Source organism: Thrips palmi, unplaced genomic scaffold (genome assembly GCF_012932325.1).
Source record: "Thrips palmi isolate BJ-2018 unplaced genomic scaffold, TpBJ-2018v1 HiC_scaffold_19, whole genome shotgun sequence".
In the NCBI taxonomy this organism is placed as follows: domain Eukaryota; kingdom Metazoa; phylum Arthropoda; class Insecta; order Thysanoptera; family Thripidae; genus Thrips; species Thrips palmi.
This window is the reverse complement of record NW_023144628.1, coordinates 9331067-9346243: the sequence shown is the minus strand read 5'-3', so window position 1 is coordinate 9346243 and position 15177 is coordinate 9331067. Positions and strand designations below refer to the sequence as shown.

The 15177-nt window shown below is 37.4% G+C and overlaps 3 protein-coding genes across 6 annotated transcripts in view; 2 read left to right on the top strand and 1 right to left on the bottom strand.

Annotated features, from left to right (window-relative positions):
- The window catches only part of LOC117645744 (probable nuclear hormone receptor HR3), a 110498-nt gene extending 104480 nt beyond the window's left edge, over window positions 1-6018 (top strand). For all 3 annotated transcript variants that reach the window (XM_034386124.1, XM_034386125.1, XM_034386123.1), the window contains exon 10: window positions 836-6018. The gene's annotated coding sequence lies outside the window, so the exon portion shown is untranslated. The remainder of the gene's footprint in view (window positions 1-835) is intronic.
- A 379-nt stretch (window positions 6019-6397) lies between these two features.
- Window positions 6398-10755, top strand: LOC117645942 (116 kDa U5 small nuclear ribonucleoprotein component). The gene is made up of 12 exons (XM_034386513.1): window positions 6398-6561; window positions 6680-6804; window positions 6948-7180; window positions 7289-8090; window positions 8161-8424; window positions 8505-8865; window positions 8979-9158; window positions 9265-9442; window positions 9554-9725; window positions 9802-10058; window positions 10160-10313; window positions 10451-10755. The coding sequence occupies exons 2-12, from the start codon at window positions 6688-6690 to the stop codon at window positions 10652-10654; spliced, it is 2922 nt and encodes a 973-aa protein (XP_034242404.1). The 5' UTR covers window positions 6398-6561; window positions 6680-6687; the 3' UTR covers window positions 10655-10755.
- Window positions 10756-11676: 921 nt separating this feature from the next.
- Window positions 11677-14952, bottom strand: LOC117645944 (phosphoribosyl pyrophosphate synthase-associated protein 2). Of its 2 annotated transcripts, none has more exons than XM_034386515.1 (8): window positions 14795-14952; window positions 14104-14209; window positions 13896-14015; window positions 13703-13812; window positions 13331-13509; window positions 12975-13250; window positions 12747-12893; window positions 11677-12655 (listed from the first exon to the last, which is right to left on the bottom strand). In XM_034386515.1, exons 2-8 carry the CDS (start codon window positions 14184-14186, stop codon window positions 12497-12499), a joined length of 1074 nt encoding a protein of 357 aa, XP_034242406.1. In that variant the 5' UTR covers window positions 14187-14209; window positions 14795-14952; the 3' UTR covers window positions 11677-12496. The 2 variants fall into 2 exon arrangements, with proteins under 2 accessions (XP_034242406.1, XP_034242405.1); XM_034386514.1 differs by having other exon boundaries at window positions 12497-12655; window positions 14670-14804.
- Window positions 14953-15177: the final 225 nt, after the last annotated feature.

Genomic DNA, 15177 nt, shown 5'->3' with positions numbered 1-15177 from the left:
GAAAGAGGAAAGAATAAGTTCAGAGGCAGCAGGAGCAGTAACAAATTGCAGCATAAGTTTTGTGTTTTCACTTTGAAATGTTTTTATTTAACTCTGCAATTTTCAATTTTGAGCTTTAATGCCGTGGCTGCTTTGATACAGAACTACTACTTTAACATTCAATCAAATGCTCTTCTTCAAAGCACGAGCAGTAATTGACCTTTTTGACCTTTTTGACCTATTTTAGAAGAAGAAAATATTGATGAACGCAAAAGTGATAGTTCATTTCAACATCTGAATAGTTCATGTAGTTTTTTGAAACTTACAAACTTGAATGTATTTCAAGGCAGCCAATGGGACCTATCTCGCAAATATAAGGCCGTTAACCGTGACTGTACTCAATTCTGCTCTTGTTTTGCACTTTTGTTGAATACCGATTGATTAATGTGTATGGAGCTGAAGCCCAGATGCACAGATGCAGACCCTCGCACTAGCTATCAGCTTCAGCTCCCTCTGCTGCTACGCTGACGGTGAGCGCTGGCCAGCAACAAGCGTAACAAGACTGCAACAAGAGGATCCCATACCTTATTTATTTTTATAGAACTATATTTAAGTGCATACCAGGAAACAGTATCAAATATTTTTAGTATTGCTTTTTCTTGACAGCTCTTGCAAGTATTATTATTATTATTATTGGTTCTCTGTAAAATAATCTGGTTTCAATTATATATATGTGGAAAATACAACACTTAACTTCCTTCATAGTCTCCCTGAGTCTGCCTTTTGAGCTTTCATGTTTTATCAATTTTAAATTGCCTTTTAATCTTTTTTTCTTGTTTTGATTTTATTTTGTAAGGTGCGCTGATGAGCGTTTCTGAAGACTGCCGTAAGATGAGGACAACCAATTGGATGCAACAAACCCATGGACAAAGGAGTTTAAACAAACCATGTAAATGCCCAGTTGACTTGAATCTGAGCTCCTTGAACACATCATGGACTGCCGCTGCTATTTGACCATCTTCAAGCAACTACCTTTGAACTGGGCATGGTGCAGAGTTGTTCACAATTGTTTGCTTCTCACTGTGCAAAAGCTAAACTTCTTGGTAATATATCAGGGATAGAAGACAAAGTAGGCTATATTGTTGTTGTTGATGTTGTTGTTGATTATTTTAATGAAGTTTAACACATTAAAAGAATATTAGAGAGGAGAAACTGTGTGTGATGTATAGAGCTCATTTTGACCAAAGTGAAGAAAATCGATTTATTAGGCAAATACAATTGAGGTGAAAGTGAAATAGAAGCTATTACTGCCTACAACTGTTTTCTACTTTCTGAAAATGCTAAGTAAATCAATTTCAATTTTTTTGATAGAAACTGATTCTTTTACTCAATTTTTAGAGGAAGGATGATTTAGGATTCTGTTCCTTCATGTTGATAAGGAGCATGGAAAACCCACTATTACTTTATGACAATGTAGTTTTGGATACATGCATAGACCACATAACCAATTCTAATGAAGGGATAACTTATTGTTAATTTAATTCCTGGTAGTGCGTTTTCCTTTCGTTTTTTTACCTGATTTGTGACCATTCATTCAACTTTTTCTACAGAATAGTTTATTTCGACATTTGTCTGTGCAGAACTTGTAAGGTATAGGAGCTCAAGTAGAATTTCTTCAAAGGAAGTGCTAAGAAGATTTACTTGAAATCCAGTAACTTACAGCACCTTCAAACTCGACTGATTGGTGAAATAAACTTGTTAGGGGATAAAAATTCTTCTAAACCTAATGGGTGGTCAATTGTCTTATTATCAACATACATTTACCTGCCTATCAGCAGGAAAAAATTGGATCTGTAAATTTTGAACCAATTTGATCTACAGAAAGCATTTAAGAAACTAAATCAGGTGTAGCTTGGTCACATGCTCTGTCTCAACCTGTACAAAGTAAGATAAGAGGAAAATATGTATTGGTAATAATGCCTCTATGTACGTACGTACATACTACTGTACAAAGATACAAGTGCGAATATTAATACGTACCTACATACTGTGTGTAAAGTGAGCACTGAGTAGAATTGTTAAAGAATTTATTGGGGAAAACTGCTAAGGTTAAGGGATAACATTGCCTTATTAAGTATAAATAACAAATATTATTATTAATGTTATAACAGTTTAGAGAGAGATATATACTGTATATATATATATATATATATATATATGAAAAAATACACACACATTTATATATATATATGGCGTAGTGAAACAGTACTTTAGAGAGAAAACTGAGTGAGGAACATGCATGGCTTCTCAATCACATGAACATCCAGCATGTAAACAACTAAGGTGGATACTGTCATGAGTCTTGATGCATCTCCTAATTACTATTTGGTTTATTTATTTGGTTTCAAGGCTGTATTGGTCATTTTGACTACCTCTGTTTTGTTTGCTTGTTCAATGAGTTGCATTCTTGTTTGTGCAAGTAATTCTGCATCGAATAATCCTGAGGCCTTAATTTATGATGAAATGTGAAGATGGTGCTTTGTTGTTGTTGTTTGGTACCTAAATAAATAAGTACAATTTGAATTTTTGAAAAAAAAAAAACACATTGTATAATTTTCCTCTTTATGTTTGCTCATTTTTTCTCTTCCACACTTGAAGTTACAGACGCAATGATCGGTAGATTGGTGTGAATATCTGAAGTAGTGTATCACATCATACCATTTAAATAAAAATCTGTGATGAAAGTTAAGCCGTTTGAACTTGGTGTAAAATGTATGAAGTAAAAAGACGCTTGTTGTTGTTGTTGACTTAGTGTAAAACTGGAAATGGTGTTTGAAGAGCTGCTTGAAATGGCAAAGGGGTTTGAGGAAGTTAGAAATGCGATTATCCTGGTGCTAACACTTTTAAGATGGTGCTCTGCAGAGTTTCTCGTTGCTACCTGTCTTATTGATTTGATGAGCTCTGAGAAAAAAGTTAGTCTCGGAGGTTGAAAAAGCTTTAATGTGTTCAACAGCAGCTGTCTGTGATGATGGTTGAGTATCTTATCCTTCCTTTTTGCCATTTTGACTGAATGAGTGCAAATGAGATAGGCTTGGGCTTGTTTGGATGAAGCCGTATCATGTGATTTGTCAGCATGTCTATCTTATTTCTCTTTCTTCACTCTTGCTTTCAATTCGTGTACTATTCTGTTTTTACGACATCATCAAAAGGTCCCACCTAAAATGTTTCAACAATAGCGTACAGACAGATAGGAGTGATGGTCAGGACAAAAATAAAAATCTAGTTGAAAAATCATGAAAGTTTTCTTTACAAACTAATTTGTGGATGGATGTAAGCATGAGTGGAGACTCGAGCAAAAAGATACCATGTCTGAATGTGTTATGCTAATCTTTAGCCTGACTTCTATGATTTGACTACATTAGGTAGGTTAATCTAAGGGCCTTAAAATATCTAGCAGGCAAACCTGTTTTTATAATATTTTGATTGTTTTCATCATAAAGGTAGAAAATAACTGGAGCTGTGCATGTACAAACGAACACACATTCACACACACTTACACACACACTGCTGACTTAGCATGCCCAACCAGGCCTATAGTTTGAAAAGTGTGTGAAGCATTGTGAGTAAATTATGTTGTCTACTAAATTTTTGGAATTTTGATGTCAAATGTTTAAAAGTACTGTATGCAAAAACAATATAATTTCTCAAAATTAATCATTTTTTTTCATGTTTTTTTTGTCTGTTTTAATTTGGATTACTAGGAAACAATGTGTACTGACACCAAAAGAAGCTTTTTGGAAAGCTGCGTACCGTAGGAACATAACTTTGAGACTGCTTTTAAACGCAATTGCTTCACCGACGGAATATTTTAGGTCAAGGCTGATACCACAATAAAGCGCCTGTTAGAAATTTCTGCTAACTAAATTATTTTTCACTCTTTTCACTGAGTACACTGTTGGGTATCATGTTAATGCACCTTAATGAGAAAGCAAAATGACGCACATGATGTGGATCACTGACAGAACTGAACAACTCTTGAGGGCATTAGTTCCTCTATTGGTTTTTATTGCAAGGACGTGCAGATTGGTTTTTCTTGAAAACGAATGTTATTTTTCAGAGCTGAGTGAGATTGATTTCCAGTGTGAGGCTAAATGCACTATTGAACTGAAACAATGTTTCGCTGAAAATTTATTTTGGCTGATAGCTAACTTGCACATCCTTTGCTGATGAAAAACAATAAGATGAGTCAGTGTAACCCACAAACCTGCCACAATGGCGTCAAAGAAATGTTGTTATGTAGGTATTCAAATACTTTATAGTAGAAATCATTATATTTGTAATTTTGAAAGTATATTACATACAGATTAAATATATATGTACATACATATATATTCATACATACATATATATGGTATATATTTTGGACGGATATGTTGTCACACTTCAGCAGGCAAACTCAGTCCTTTTTGTTGAGACATTGCGACACTTGTGAGTCTTTCTTAGATAATAGCAGCCCATAAAAAAACAAAACTGGAATCTTTTGACTAGTTTTCATGTGTTCTTGTTTAAAATTTCACGAGAGTCTCAGTGTCTCAGCAGATTCCACTCAAACTTTGTAATCTATTAAATATACGCAGTTCATAGATGACATTAGTCGGCACAATTTAAATGAGTGGGAATGACACTTGAGCCCTGTTGCGGAAATGTTGTGTGTTCTTTTACATTGACTCGTTTTTTACTCATTATATAACTTCATATTGTAGAAGCTCCTGGTTGACCTGGTGCGAAATATTAATGTGCTGTGCCGGTTGACTCTCAAACAAAGTGTTCACTGATATCTGCAAACTATAAATTCACAGATCTTCCTAACTGTTTTGAGAATAAGAACTTGAGAAGATTGAGATGTATTGTAAATATCACAATGAAGCACTACAGATATTTTGTTTATCTCTTTTGGTACAATTATTTTTATTTATTGAAGTGTTGTAAATATTTGTATGTATAGTATACAAGGAATTAACGGTTGTCCTGTTAGCTTTCCCTTTATTGTCTTGGAGTTGTTAGAAGGATTGGTGGCTTCATACGTTTTCTAAAACAGTGCTATGGTTTTCTTTTGTGTAGGTCCGCGCATTGAGCCATTTTAATTGAGCTTTAAATTATTTGTTTCATTGAAAAAAAAATACCATTTGTAATTTTTCCATTTTGCCCTTTCTAAATGCAAAGTCTTGCTACGACATGTGATCATAATTCTAACATTTATACATACACTATGTAGTAGTCATAAAATAAGGTATTAAATATCATTTAAAAAATTTATACATCATGGACAGTTTACCAGATACTTATGGACAAAAGAAGCAAGAAAGGTAACCGATGGTGCAAATATTAGGCAATGTGGGAAATGTCTCCAACATGTGGAGCTTCATAATATTTAAAACCACCTCTTTCAGTGCAGTTGCCCCAGAACTTTACTAAATGAATTTTTGAAGCATACAATGTTTAAGTTTCAGTTGGTCAAACATATTTTGCTTCAATGGTCTGATGGAAGCATTTTAAAAACCTCTGCCAACTAATACGTAAAAAAATAGGTGTGCATAACATGAACCTTACCCTTCAGAGATTTTTTTTTTAAAGCGTTTCTTGTGACTAAACCTTCTTTTTGTCTTGTCAATTAGTTTTGGCTGAATTTTCAAAGAATGATCCTCATTAGCTCTCTTCAATACTTTAAGAAATTTTTGAAGCACTGAAATATTATAGAAATGAAAGGTAAGAGGATGTTGTGTATACCTCCCTGACTGCCACATTACCGAGAACTGAAACCGACAGTGTGACTGAAAAGCAAGGCATGAGACTGCATCAAATGGCTCATCTCAGCATCGTGCCAGACTGTATTGTCTGGTTATTATACACAGCCCTACTTACAAACAAAGCACTAGTGCAACTTTTTTTATTTCGAGTAACTGTAGTGCTGAGTATTGGGTCAGGGATCTCTTGTTTTATTGTATTCCTCCTTTGTAATAAACCATGTTTTCCCCCTCATTTTCATTTTATTTCACCTCTGTCTCTCTTCACAAAATAAAACCAATTAAATTTTTCGTTGGAGCGGTGTACCTTGCCCAAGGAATAATATTAAAATCCTGGGCCGTCGGAAGAGCCAAAAGTTATAAAACAAGACAACTATCTTGCACTCAATGAATAGTACATCCAGTACATCGAGAATAAACTACAATGTGCAAGACTGAACAGAGATAAATTCTGGATTGAATACTCACACCAACTGCAGAATTTCCGATTTCAATGGGTGGAATGACCAGCGCCTGCGGGGCGAGCAGGCGAGCAACCCGCTGTACAAAAACTCAAACCGTGCAAATATATAGCAGCTGCACATAAAGCGTCAAACGTTATAGGCACGCTGCGCTGCAGCGCCGTCTACTATTCTCAGGACAAAAACACGCGCGTTCGGCGTTCGTTTTCAGCCACTGGAGGTTGTGTTATTGCTTCCCTTATTTTTGAATGCTCTAAGTGAAGTTCGTGGATACTTTGACGAAAGAACTTGATACAACTCGCGTATCCATTCTCAAGGTACCTGTATTGTTCTGCCCCTTCACTATGGCTTCTGCAAACTGAAGTTCTAACCTCTCATGCCGGCATCACCACTAAACACTCAACCCACTGTTTTCTATTTATTGTGACAAATTAGCCGGAGAAATGGACGCTGACTTGTATGATGAGTTCGGAAACTACATCGGGCCGGAGCTTGAGTCTGACGACGAGGAAGAAGAAAGTTATGCCGGTCGGGATGTTGATCAAGATCAAGATTACGATGTGAGTTTTTGTGTAGAGAATTTATTTTGGTCGCGGTTTTTCTCAGTGTTGCCCTTCTAACACTTTTATTTGTAAAATTTCTTTTTAAATAAATCGTTGTTAATCTTTTTCTAATTCTGATCTGCCTCTGAATTTCTATCCAGGATGATGCCAATGACGATGGAGATGCAGACATGGATGTCGCTCCCATGGCTGTTGTACTCCATGAGGACAAGCAGTATTATCCATCTGCAGCAGATGTCTTTGGTCCTGAAGTAGAAACTATAGTACAAGAAGAGGACACTCAGGCACTGACGACTCCACTGATAGCACCAGTGAAGGAGCACAAATTCCAAGTGAAAGAACAGCAACTGCCAGACACTGTCTACAGCATGGAGTGAGTAGTCTCCGAAACACTTCATTGATGCCTTAACTTAAACTGTAATATTTTCATTGTCAATCATATACTTCAATTTAACACTCAATCTTAAATGTCCCAAAACAGGTTCCTTGCTGATCTTATGGACACACCTACTCTAATTCGGAATGTTGCCCTGGTTGGCCATCTTCACCATGGTAAAACCACATTTGTTGACTGCCTGATGCAACAAACTCACCCTGCTCTAGTCACTAATGAAGAAAGAAATCTGCGTTATACTGATACACTTTTCACTGAACAAGAGCGAGGTGTCAGCATTAAGTCCATGCCTGTGACACTCGTTTTGCCTGACATTAGATCCAAGTCACATCTTTTCAATGTGCTTGATTCACCTGGACATGTCAATTTCTCTGATGAAGTTTCTGCTGCCATGAGAATATCTGATGGTGTTGTTGTGTTTGTTGATGCTGCTGAAGGCGTCATGCTTAATACAGAACGGCTGATCAAACACGCTGTTCATGAAAAACTGGCCATTACTCTATGTATAAACAAAATTGATCGCTTGATGCTTGAACTTAAGCTTCCTCCTCAAGATGCCTATTACAAGTTGAGGCAAATTATTGAAGAAGTCAATGGTCTCTTGGGTCTCTATTCAGAGGAAGAAAATCCCATTTTTGTGTCACCTATTCTTGGAAATGTCTGTTTTGCAAGCGCACAATATGGAGTTTGTTTTACCCTAAAATCTTTTGCAAACATATATGCTCAGACTTATCCTCAAGTAAATGTAAAAGAATTTGCCAGACGTCTTTGGGGTGACATGTATTTCAACAGCAAAACCCGCAAGTTCTCTAAGAAATCACCTCATGGGTCAGCTCAACGCAGCTTTGTTGAGTTTATTTTGGAACCGCTGTACAAGTTATTTGCCCAGGTAATCCTTCGTAACCTACTGGAAATATTAGTGCCCAAGCGATTTCTTATGATTCTATTGCAACTCACAGGTTGTTGGAGATGTTGACTCAACTTTGGCTGATGCTCTTGAAGAACTGGGTATTCGTCTCTCTCGTGACGAAATGAAGATAAATATTCGTCCCCTCCTTCGAATGATCTGTGGCAGATTTCTGAAGGACTTCAGTGGCTTTGTTGAAATGTGTGTGGAACATATACCTTCTCCTGCTGACAATGCTCGTACTAAAGTACAGCATGTTTATACTGGTCCAGTGGAGTCGGATCTTGGTGATGATATGTGTGGATGTGATCCTGAAGTAAGTCATTTTTTATTATCCTCTTTGCTTTCCATCAATTTACTTTTCATGAATTAAATTTTCATTTTCTATTTTTTCAGGGTCGCTTAATGGTTCACAGTACAAAAATGTACCCAACTGAAGATTGCACATCCTTTGTGGTTCTTGGTCGGGTTCTCAGTGGTACACTTCATGCTGGTCAAGAAGTTAGGGTCCTGGGTGAAAACTACAGTCTCCAAGACGAAGAGGATTCTAGAATCCTAAATGTTGGCAGACTCTGGATTTACGAGGCTCGCTACAAAATTGAAGTCAATCGCGTACCAGCTGGCAATTGGGTACTTATTGAAGGAATTGACCAACCCATAGTCAAAACAGCCACCATCACAGACACATCAACAGTTGATGATTTATTTATCTTCAGACCACTTAAATTCAACACTCAATCAGTAATAAAGATTGCAGGTAAGCTTTTAAATTTATATCCAGAATCATTTTTGAATCTACACATTCTGATGTGCCATTTAATTTATGATGATTAGGTATCTGCTTACATCTGTTTTAATTTTTTTGTTCAGTTGAGCCAGTCAACCCCTCAGAATTGCCTAAAATGTTAGATGGACTACGTAAAGTGAACAAATCTTATCCTCTGCTATCGACCAGAGTTGAAGAGTCTGGGGAGCATGTTGTTCTCGGAACAGGTGAACTGTACCTGGACTGCGCTATGCACGACTTGAGAAAAATGTATTCTGAAATTGGTCAGTAACATTTGTTTTGAAATCACAATACACTCTTATTACTTTAGATTTAATTTCCCTTTCATTGGTTTATTTAGAAGCTAAGCAATTGTTATTACTTTTGCAGATATTAAAGTGGCAGATCCAGTTGTAGCTTTCTGTGAAACGGTGGTTGAAACATCTTCCCTTAAATGTTTTGCTGAAACACCGAACAAACGGAACAAATTAACTATGATTGCAGAGCCCTTAGAAAAGGGGCTGGCAGAGGACATTGAAAATGAGGTTGTACATATATCTTGGAATAAGTAAGTATTTTACATTTACTCTGCTTTTTACATGTCCATCTCAGCCAGCACCTGTACTTATTTATTCAAATATAATACTACTTATTTGGTATCTCTCTGTGAAATAAATAGGAAGAGACTGGGTGAATTTTTCCAAACAAAATATGACTGGGATCTTCTTGCTGCCCGTTCCATTTGGGCCTTTGGTCCAGACACTACTGGCCCAAATATTCTTGTTGATGACACATTGCCCTCTGAAGTTGACAAGAGTCTTCTTAATTCGGTGAAAGACTCCATTGTGCAGGTAATGCAAACAATTCATCAATAAATGCACTTATTTTAGCTGTGGCAGAGTCCTGACTTTGATTATTGATTTGCAGGGTTTCCAATGGGGTACAAGGGAAGGACCTCTCTGTGAAGAGCCTATCAGGAATGTCAAATTTAAAATTTTGGATGCAGTTATTGCTAATGAGCCTTTGCATAGGGGAGGTGGTCAGGTTATCCCCACTGCCCGTAGAGTTGCATATTCTGCGTTCCTCATGGCCACACCCCGTCTTATGGAGCCATACCTCTTTGTGGAGGTACAGGCGCCTGCAGACTGTGTGTCCGCTGTTTACACAGTTCTGGCCAAGAGAAGGTAAGTTCAAATGGGAGAGCAAAAAAATATGCAACAAACATTGGACAAACATCATTTGTCATCTACTTCAACTTGTACTAATATTACGTTTGCACTTATAGAGGGCACGTCACTCAAGATGCACCTGTACCAGGATCTCCACTGTATACCATTAAGGCATTCATCCCAGCAATTGATTCATTTGGATTTGAGACAGACTTGAGGACACACACTCAGGGACAAGCATTCTGCTTGTCTGTCTTCCATCATTGGCAGGTATGCAAAGAATTTAAAATTAAAAAAAAAAACAAAAAAAAAAAAAAAAAACATCTACAGTAGTTAAAGCATTGGCAAAAAAATAATTTAAAAATGTGATTTTACCTTCTCTCTATATTCTTTTTACTTGTTTCTAGATTGTACCTGGGGATCCCCTGGATAAAAGTATCGTCATTCGTCCTCTGGAACCTCAGCCAGCTACTCATCTCGCCCGAGAATTCATGATCAAAACTAGAAGACGCAAGGGTCTAAGTGAAGACGTGTCCATTAACAAATTCTTCGATGATCCTATGTTGCTTGAACTTGCTCGTCAAGATGTCATGCTTAATTATCCACTTTAAATACCCAAGTCTTATTTATAAGCCTTTTTGGTCGATTGCACTGTACAAATCTTCATTGTTAAATAAACTTAATCTTATGATTTTTAAAATTGTACCAATAATACTTTGCTTCTTATTTACACCTCATCCATTTTATTTTATGCTGAAACCGACCTCAACTGGCTCAAATGACTATGCTGACACCGGTCTGCCCAAACTTAGACTGCTACCGCATTTAAGTGGTCAACGTCCCTGGGACGCAAATCCAGGTCCCAGTTCGAGGCGGCCGCTGCCTCTGCGCCCTGAGCCAACGACACACAGAGATCATGTGCCTAAACTTAAACTGGTGGTGCAAGGACCCTCTGCTCTAGGCTTGAGAACGACCAACCCATTGTGGGGTCAACTAATTTTTTTAAAAATGTTAATCTTTCTGTTTCCACACAGAGGAAAAGGAATATACCCAAAGTTATAATTTTATAGTAAAACTTTATTATACATCAGAACATTACATGTCTTTATATAGGCCACAGCCATAAAATTTTATTTTAAAACACTATTTGACTCTTATAGTGAAGACTGGCTTTGCTTTAAAAATAATGGCTCAAGAGAGATCTATGGGGACAATTACCACACAACTTTGATGGCCAGGTTACAAAAAAAAAGAGGGAGAGAAGTTAGTGCTTGTGCTTCACTAATTTATCCAACACAAGCCAAAGGAGGAAAGACCCTAGGTCCATTTTTCACCTAGCCATAAATAACTTTGAAACAAATACAGTGAGGACTTTATAAGTAATAACTTTAAACAATTTCTCTCCTGCAGTGCAAAATGTTGATCACTTTTCTGAAAATAAGTCTAGTGGTCCAATGGTTCTGCTTGTACTTATTTGGTTCAAATTGAAAGAACTGTGAACTGTGGCGGAGTTTACTGATTGATACCAAATCAATGCACAATTCATGATAAAAGGTATGGACTACACTAAAAATGATGCAGTCTAAATTAATCATTGAGGAAATTAATGTATGACAGTGCAAACAAAACAGAGAAAGGTTTCTGTTCAAATGTAATTAACATTCATAAAATTACAATGATTCCATGAAAATCATCACAGGTAAAATATTGAATTAATAATAAAAGTCCACAGTACTAGCTCATAACTACATCTGACAAAATTATTTTGTCTACATTTTGGTATGTCTAAATACATGTACTGCATTCGGGCTTAGAACTAAAAACATTGCTGACTAAGAAACGAAGAAATTCTCACAAAACATGTGGAAGAAGGGGAGTGTTATGTTAGACACTGGGAGGAAACAGGGTTGGCCCCCAGACCTTGTCCCAAATTTTGATATGTCATAAAAATATAGGGGCACTTGAATAGAGTAAACCCAACATGGTAACTTTCGAAAACAAACAAGCATGGGATTTTCATAAAATGGACTGGGAGAGAAAAATTGACTTTAAACTTAACAAAAAACAAGTGACTCACAAATTTAGACTGGAAGTGAAAACCCAAGTACCTCTTAACTAAAAGGAATGAAGCTGAATAACAGTAAAGTTATGAAAGAAACAAGAAAAAAATCAACTACCAATGACAGAAGCTTAAGCAAAGGGGTTTCTACAAACATGAAAAAACAGAAGACATTAATTAATACTTGTATGATTTCTGATTCTCAGCAGATAATACAGTTCAATAATACCCAAAACCAAGGTAACTTAGCAAAAACAAAAAAAAAATACATGGATGACTCACACCACAGGTGAAAAGAGATTATTTTCTTTCATTCTATCAGGTGAAAGCCAAGATAAGAATAATGTGTAATCTATCTTCTACGTACACATAAATGGCAGAAACAATACTTGAGTTAGTCCTCGAGGGTCACATTCTTAAAAAGGTATGACATGGATTCCTTATTGTGAATTCTACGGATTGCTTCAGACAACATTACACTGATGTCAACAGTTTTAATTTTATGGCACTGCATCTTTTGGAGCTCGTGAGGAATGGTATTTGTTACAACAACCTGAAAATGGCAAAAGTGTTAGACAGGGGAGAGAACAGAATGAATAGATACCGGTAGGTTCCAGGGCAATCTTATTCAAAGTTTCAGTTACCTCATCAATGGGAGAATCTTCAATGAGACGGGGAGCATCTGATGAAAGCAGTCCATGAGTAGCCAAAACATAAATTTTGTAGGCCCCACGTTCTTTCAAAACTTCAGCAGCAGCTACAAAAGAAGCTACATCATCTACCATGTCATCCTGAAAATAAAATGGTTTAAATGTTGGCACAAAATGAAATAGTGAATGTAAATAGCATACTATGAATAACTGATAACTTACAACCATGATAGCGATGCGTCCCCCCACATCACCAACTACATTGATTGGTGGCTTTTCTTTTGCTGGATGCACAGGTACTCCATTACTCACATCCATGGTACGAGATCGAGGTAAAGTTGGAGGGGAATAGCGACCATCGACCATATCAGATTCGGATTCTTTCTGTTCGCCATGAATGACAGCTATCCCAAGACGAAGCCGTTCAGCATAAGAAGTTGCTTTCTTTGCAGAGCCAGGGTTGCGGGCAACAATAACTGCATTGCGGTAATCAGGGATCTAGAAGAGAGGGCAAAGTATTAGGACACCACATGGAGATAAAGACTTTCATTACCATGACAACCTGGGTAATTACTCACACACTCTTGAATATACTGCAGCAAAAATGGAGAAGCTCTCAGGTTATCAACAGGGCAGTTGAAAAATCCCTGAATTTCTTTTTGATGCAAATCCATTGTTATTACGTGGGAGAGGCCTGATTTGCACATCATCTGCGCAAGAAGCTTAGATACAATGCAACCGCGTTTGCGCATTTTACCTAACAAAAAAATTGAAAGAAGATGAGATGATGTGAAGATCAATATACACTGACATTGTAAAACACAAAGATCAGCAGTTAAAAATAATCATGTTTACAACAATAAATTTTCAATATTGAACACATTACATATCTTAATTAAATAAGTTAAATGAAGAGGAGAGGCAAGACATTTGACTGATGATATACGTACATTGCTTACTATATGGTAGGTATGGAATAACTCCAACAATACTTCTTGCTGATGATGTTTTGCAGGCATATGCCATGATCAGAAGCTCCATTATATTGTTGTTCACATCCCTACAGCAAGCAGAAGCAAAATTTATCTCAATGACAACAAAGCTGAACCAACAACCTTGATCCTAAAAGGCTCAGACTCTTACTTTGTTCCAGTCTGGATAATGTAGATGTCTTTACCACGAACGGAATCACCAATTTCAACCATAGTCTCTCGGTTTGTTTTATGGTAGACAGATGCATCCCCAGCTTTTACATTCAGGCGACTGAAAGAAGCAGGAGATAATAAGTAAACATAAAGATTGCTGAATTTTTAAAAAAAGTACATTTAAGAATACAAACAAGAATGTTTACCTTGCAATTAGGTTGGCAAGTTCGGGATGGGAATTTCCACCGATTATCATGACATCCGAAGATGCCGGAAAGTCCATCGCCATTTTTTATTCACTCACTCAGAATACTGGTAGAAAGAAGAAAAAAGTCTAATAGAATTATTGCTTATGTAATGATAGTTAAGAGGGTAGCTGTAATAATAGATACAGTAAAGGAAAGAGAGAAAGAAAGAAACTTGTAAGCAGTGGATGAAATAAAGTTAGAGAGCATATGTCATGGACCATGACTGGATAACTTCTAAGGTGAAACATGATTCTTCCGCCCTCCTGCTTAAGAATATTTTGAAACACATGCACGATGATGGCAAACACCACAGGATGAAAAGGCACAGTTATCAATTGTGTTATGTGATGAGGGTAGAACCACAGCATACTGAATAGACCAGAATGTGGTGGTAGTTAATACGACACACTGAGAAACTTTCCGTGCTAGAGAGACTTTCACGGAATTGGGTAAAAGAAAACTTTTTCAGTTCATGAGCCTTGGCAAACCGGACTCCCACAGTAACTGCTTCGTGCTGTAAATACCTTCTCCCCCCAACACAATGTTTCGAAACTGCACATTCGTTGACAACAGACAGTTTCCGCCACGAGAGAACTATAATTTTTAAAACTCAAAGTTTGTCAAAGGCGAAGTCAAATCCTCCACTAACCTGATCAATGATGAACAACAAACATGCACGCGATTGCGATGCTGGTGCCAGCTGCCGAAGTCTCCGTCGCCCAACAACGAAGTTTACCGCAATAAGACGCCAAACTTCAGGGACCACTGGTCACATTCGTATTCGGTGGACGCGCAGCGAGACTAGTCCTTCTTGCCAGTATGGCGGATTGGCAAGTCAGTTGAACTCCTCAAACTCGACGATGCTCAGGGAAACAGAGGCCGTTTCCTCAGAAAATCAGCTGCAGACGCGAAACGACCCAGCTTTGCTTTTTCGACGCCAATGAAATGATTTCGTTTCCTGTTTCTGTTGGTGGAAAGCGGCGCGGCGATAGCGGCGGGGTGGGGAGGGGGCAAGGGAGTGGGGGCGGGGGG

Bases quoted from the DNA above. Each gene is read 5' to 3' on its own strand.
- LOC117645942 (XM_034386513.1), top strand. From the start codon at position 6,688: ATGGACGCTGACTTGTATGATGAGTTCGGAAACTACATCGGGCCGGAG. The intron at 9,726-9,801 runs GTAATGCAAACA...ATTGATTTGCAG, and splicing joins TGAAAGACTCCATTGTGCAG to GGTTTCCAATGGGGTACAAG. The intron at 10,059-10,159 runs GTAAGTTCAAAT...TTGCACTTATAG, and splicing joins ACAGTTCTGGCCAAGAGAAG to AGGGCACGTCACTCAAGATG.
- LOC117645944 (XM_034386515.1), bottom strand. From the start codon at position 14,186: ATGGCGATGGACTTTCCGGCATCTTCGGATGTCATGATAATCGGTGGA. The intron at 14,016-14,103 runs GTAAACATTCTT...TGCTTCTTTCAG, and splicing joins CTTGCCAACCTAATTGCAAG to TCGCCTGAATGTAAAAGCTG. The intron at 12,894-12,974 runs GTAAGTTATCAG...TTTTATTTTCAG, and splicing joins GACGCATCGCTATCATGGTT to GATGACATGGTAGATGATGT.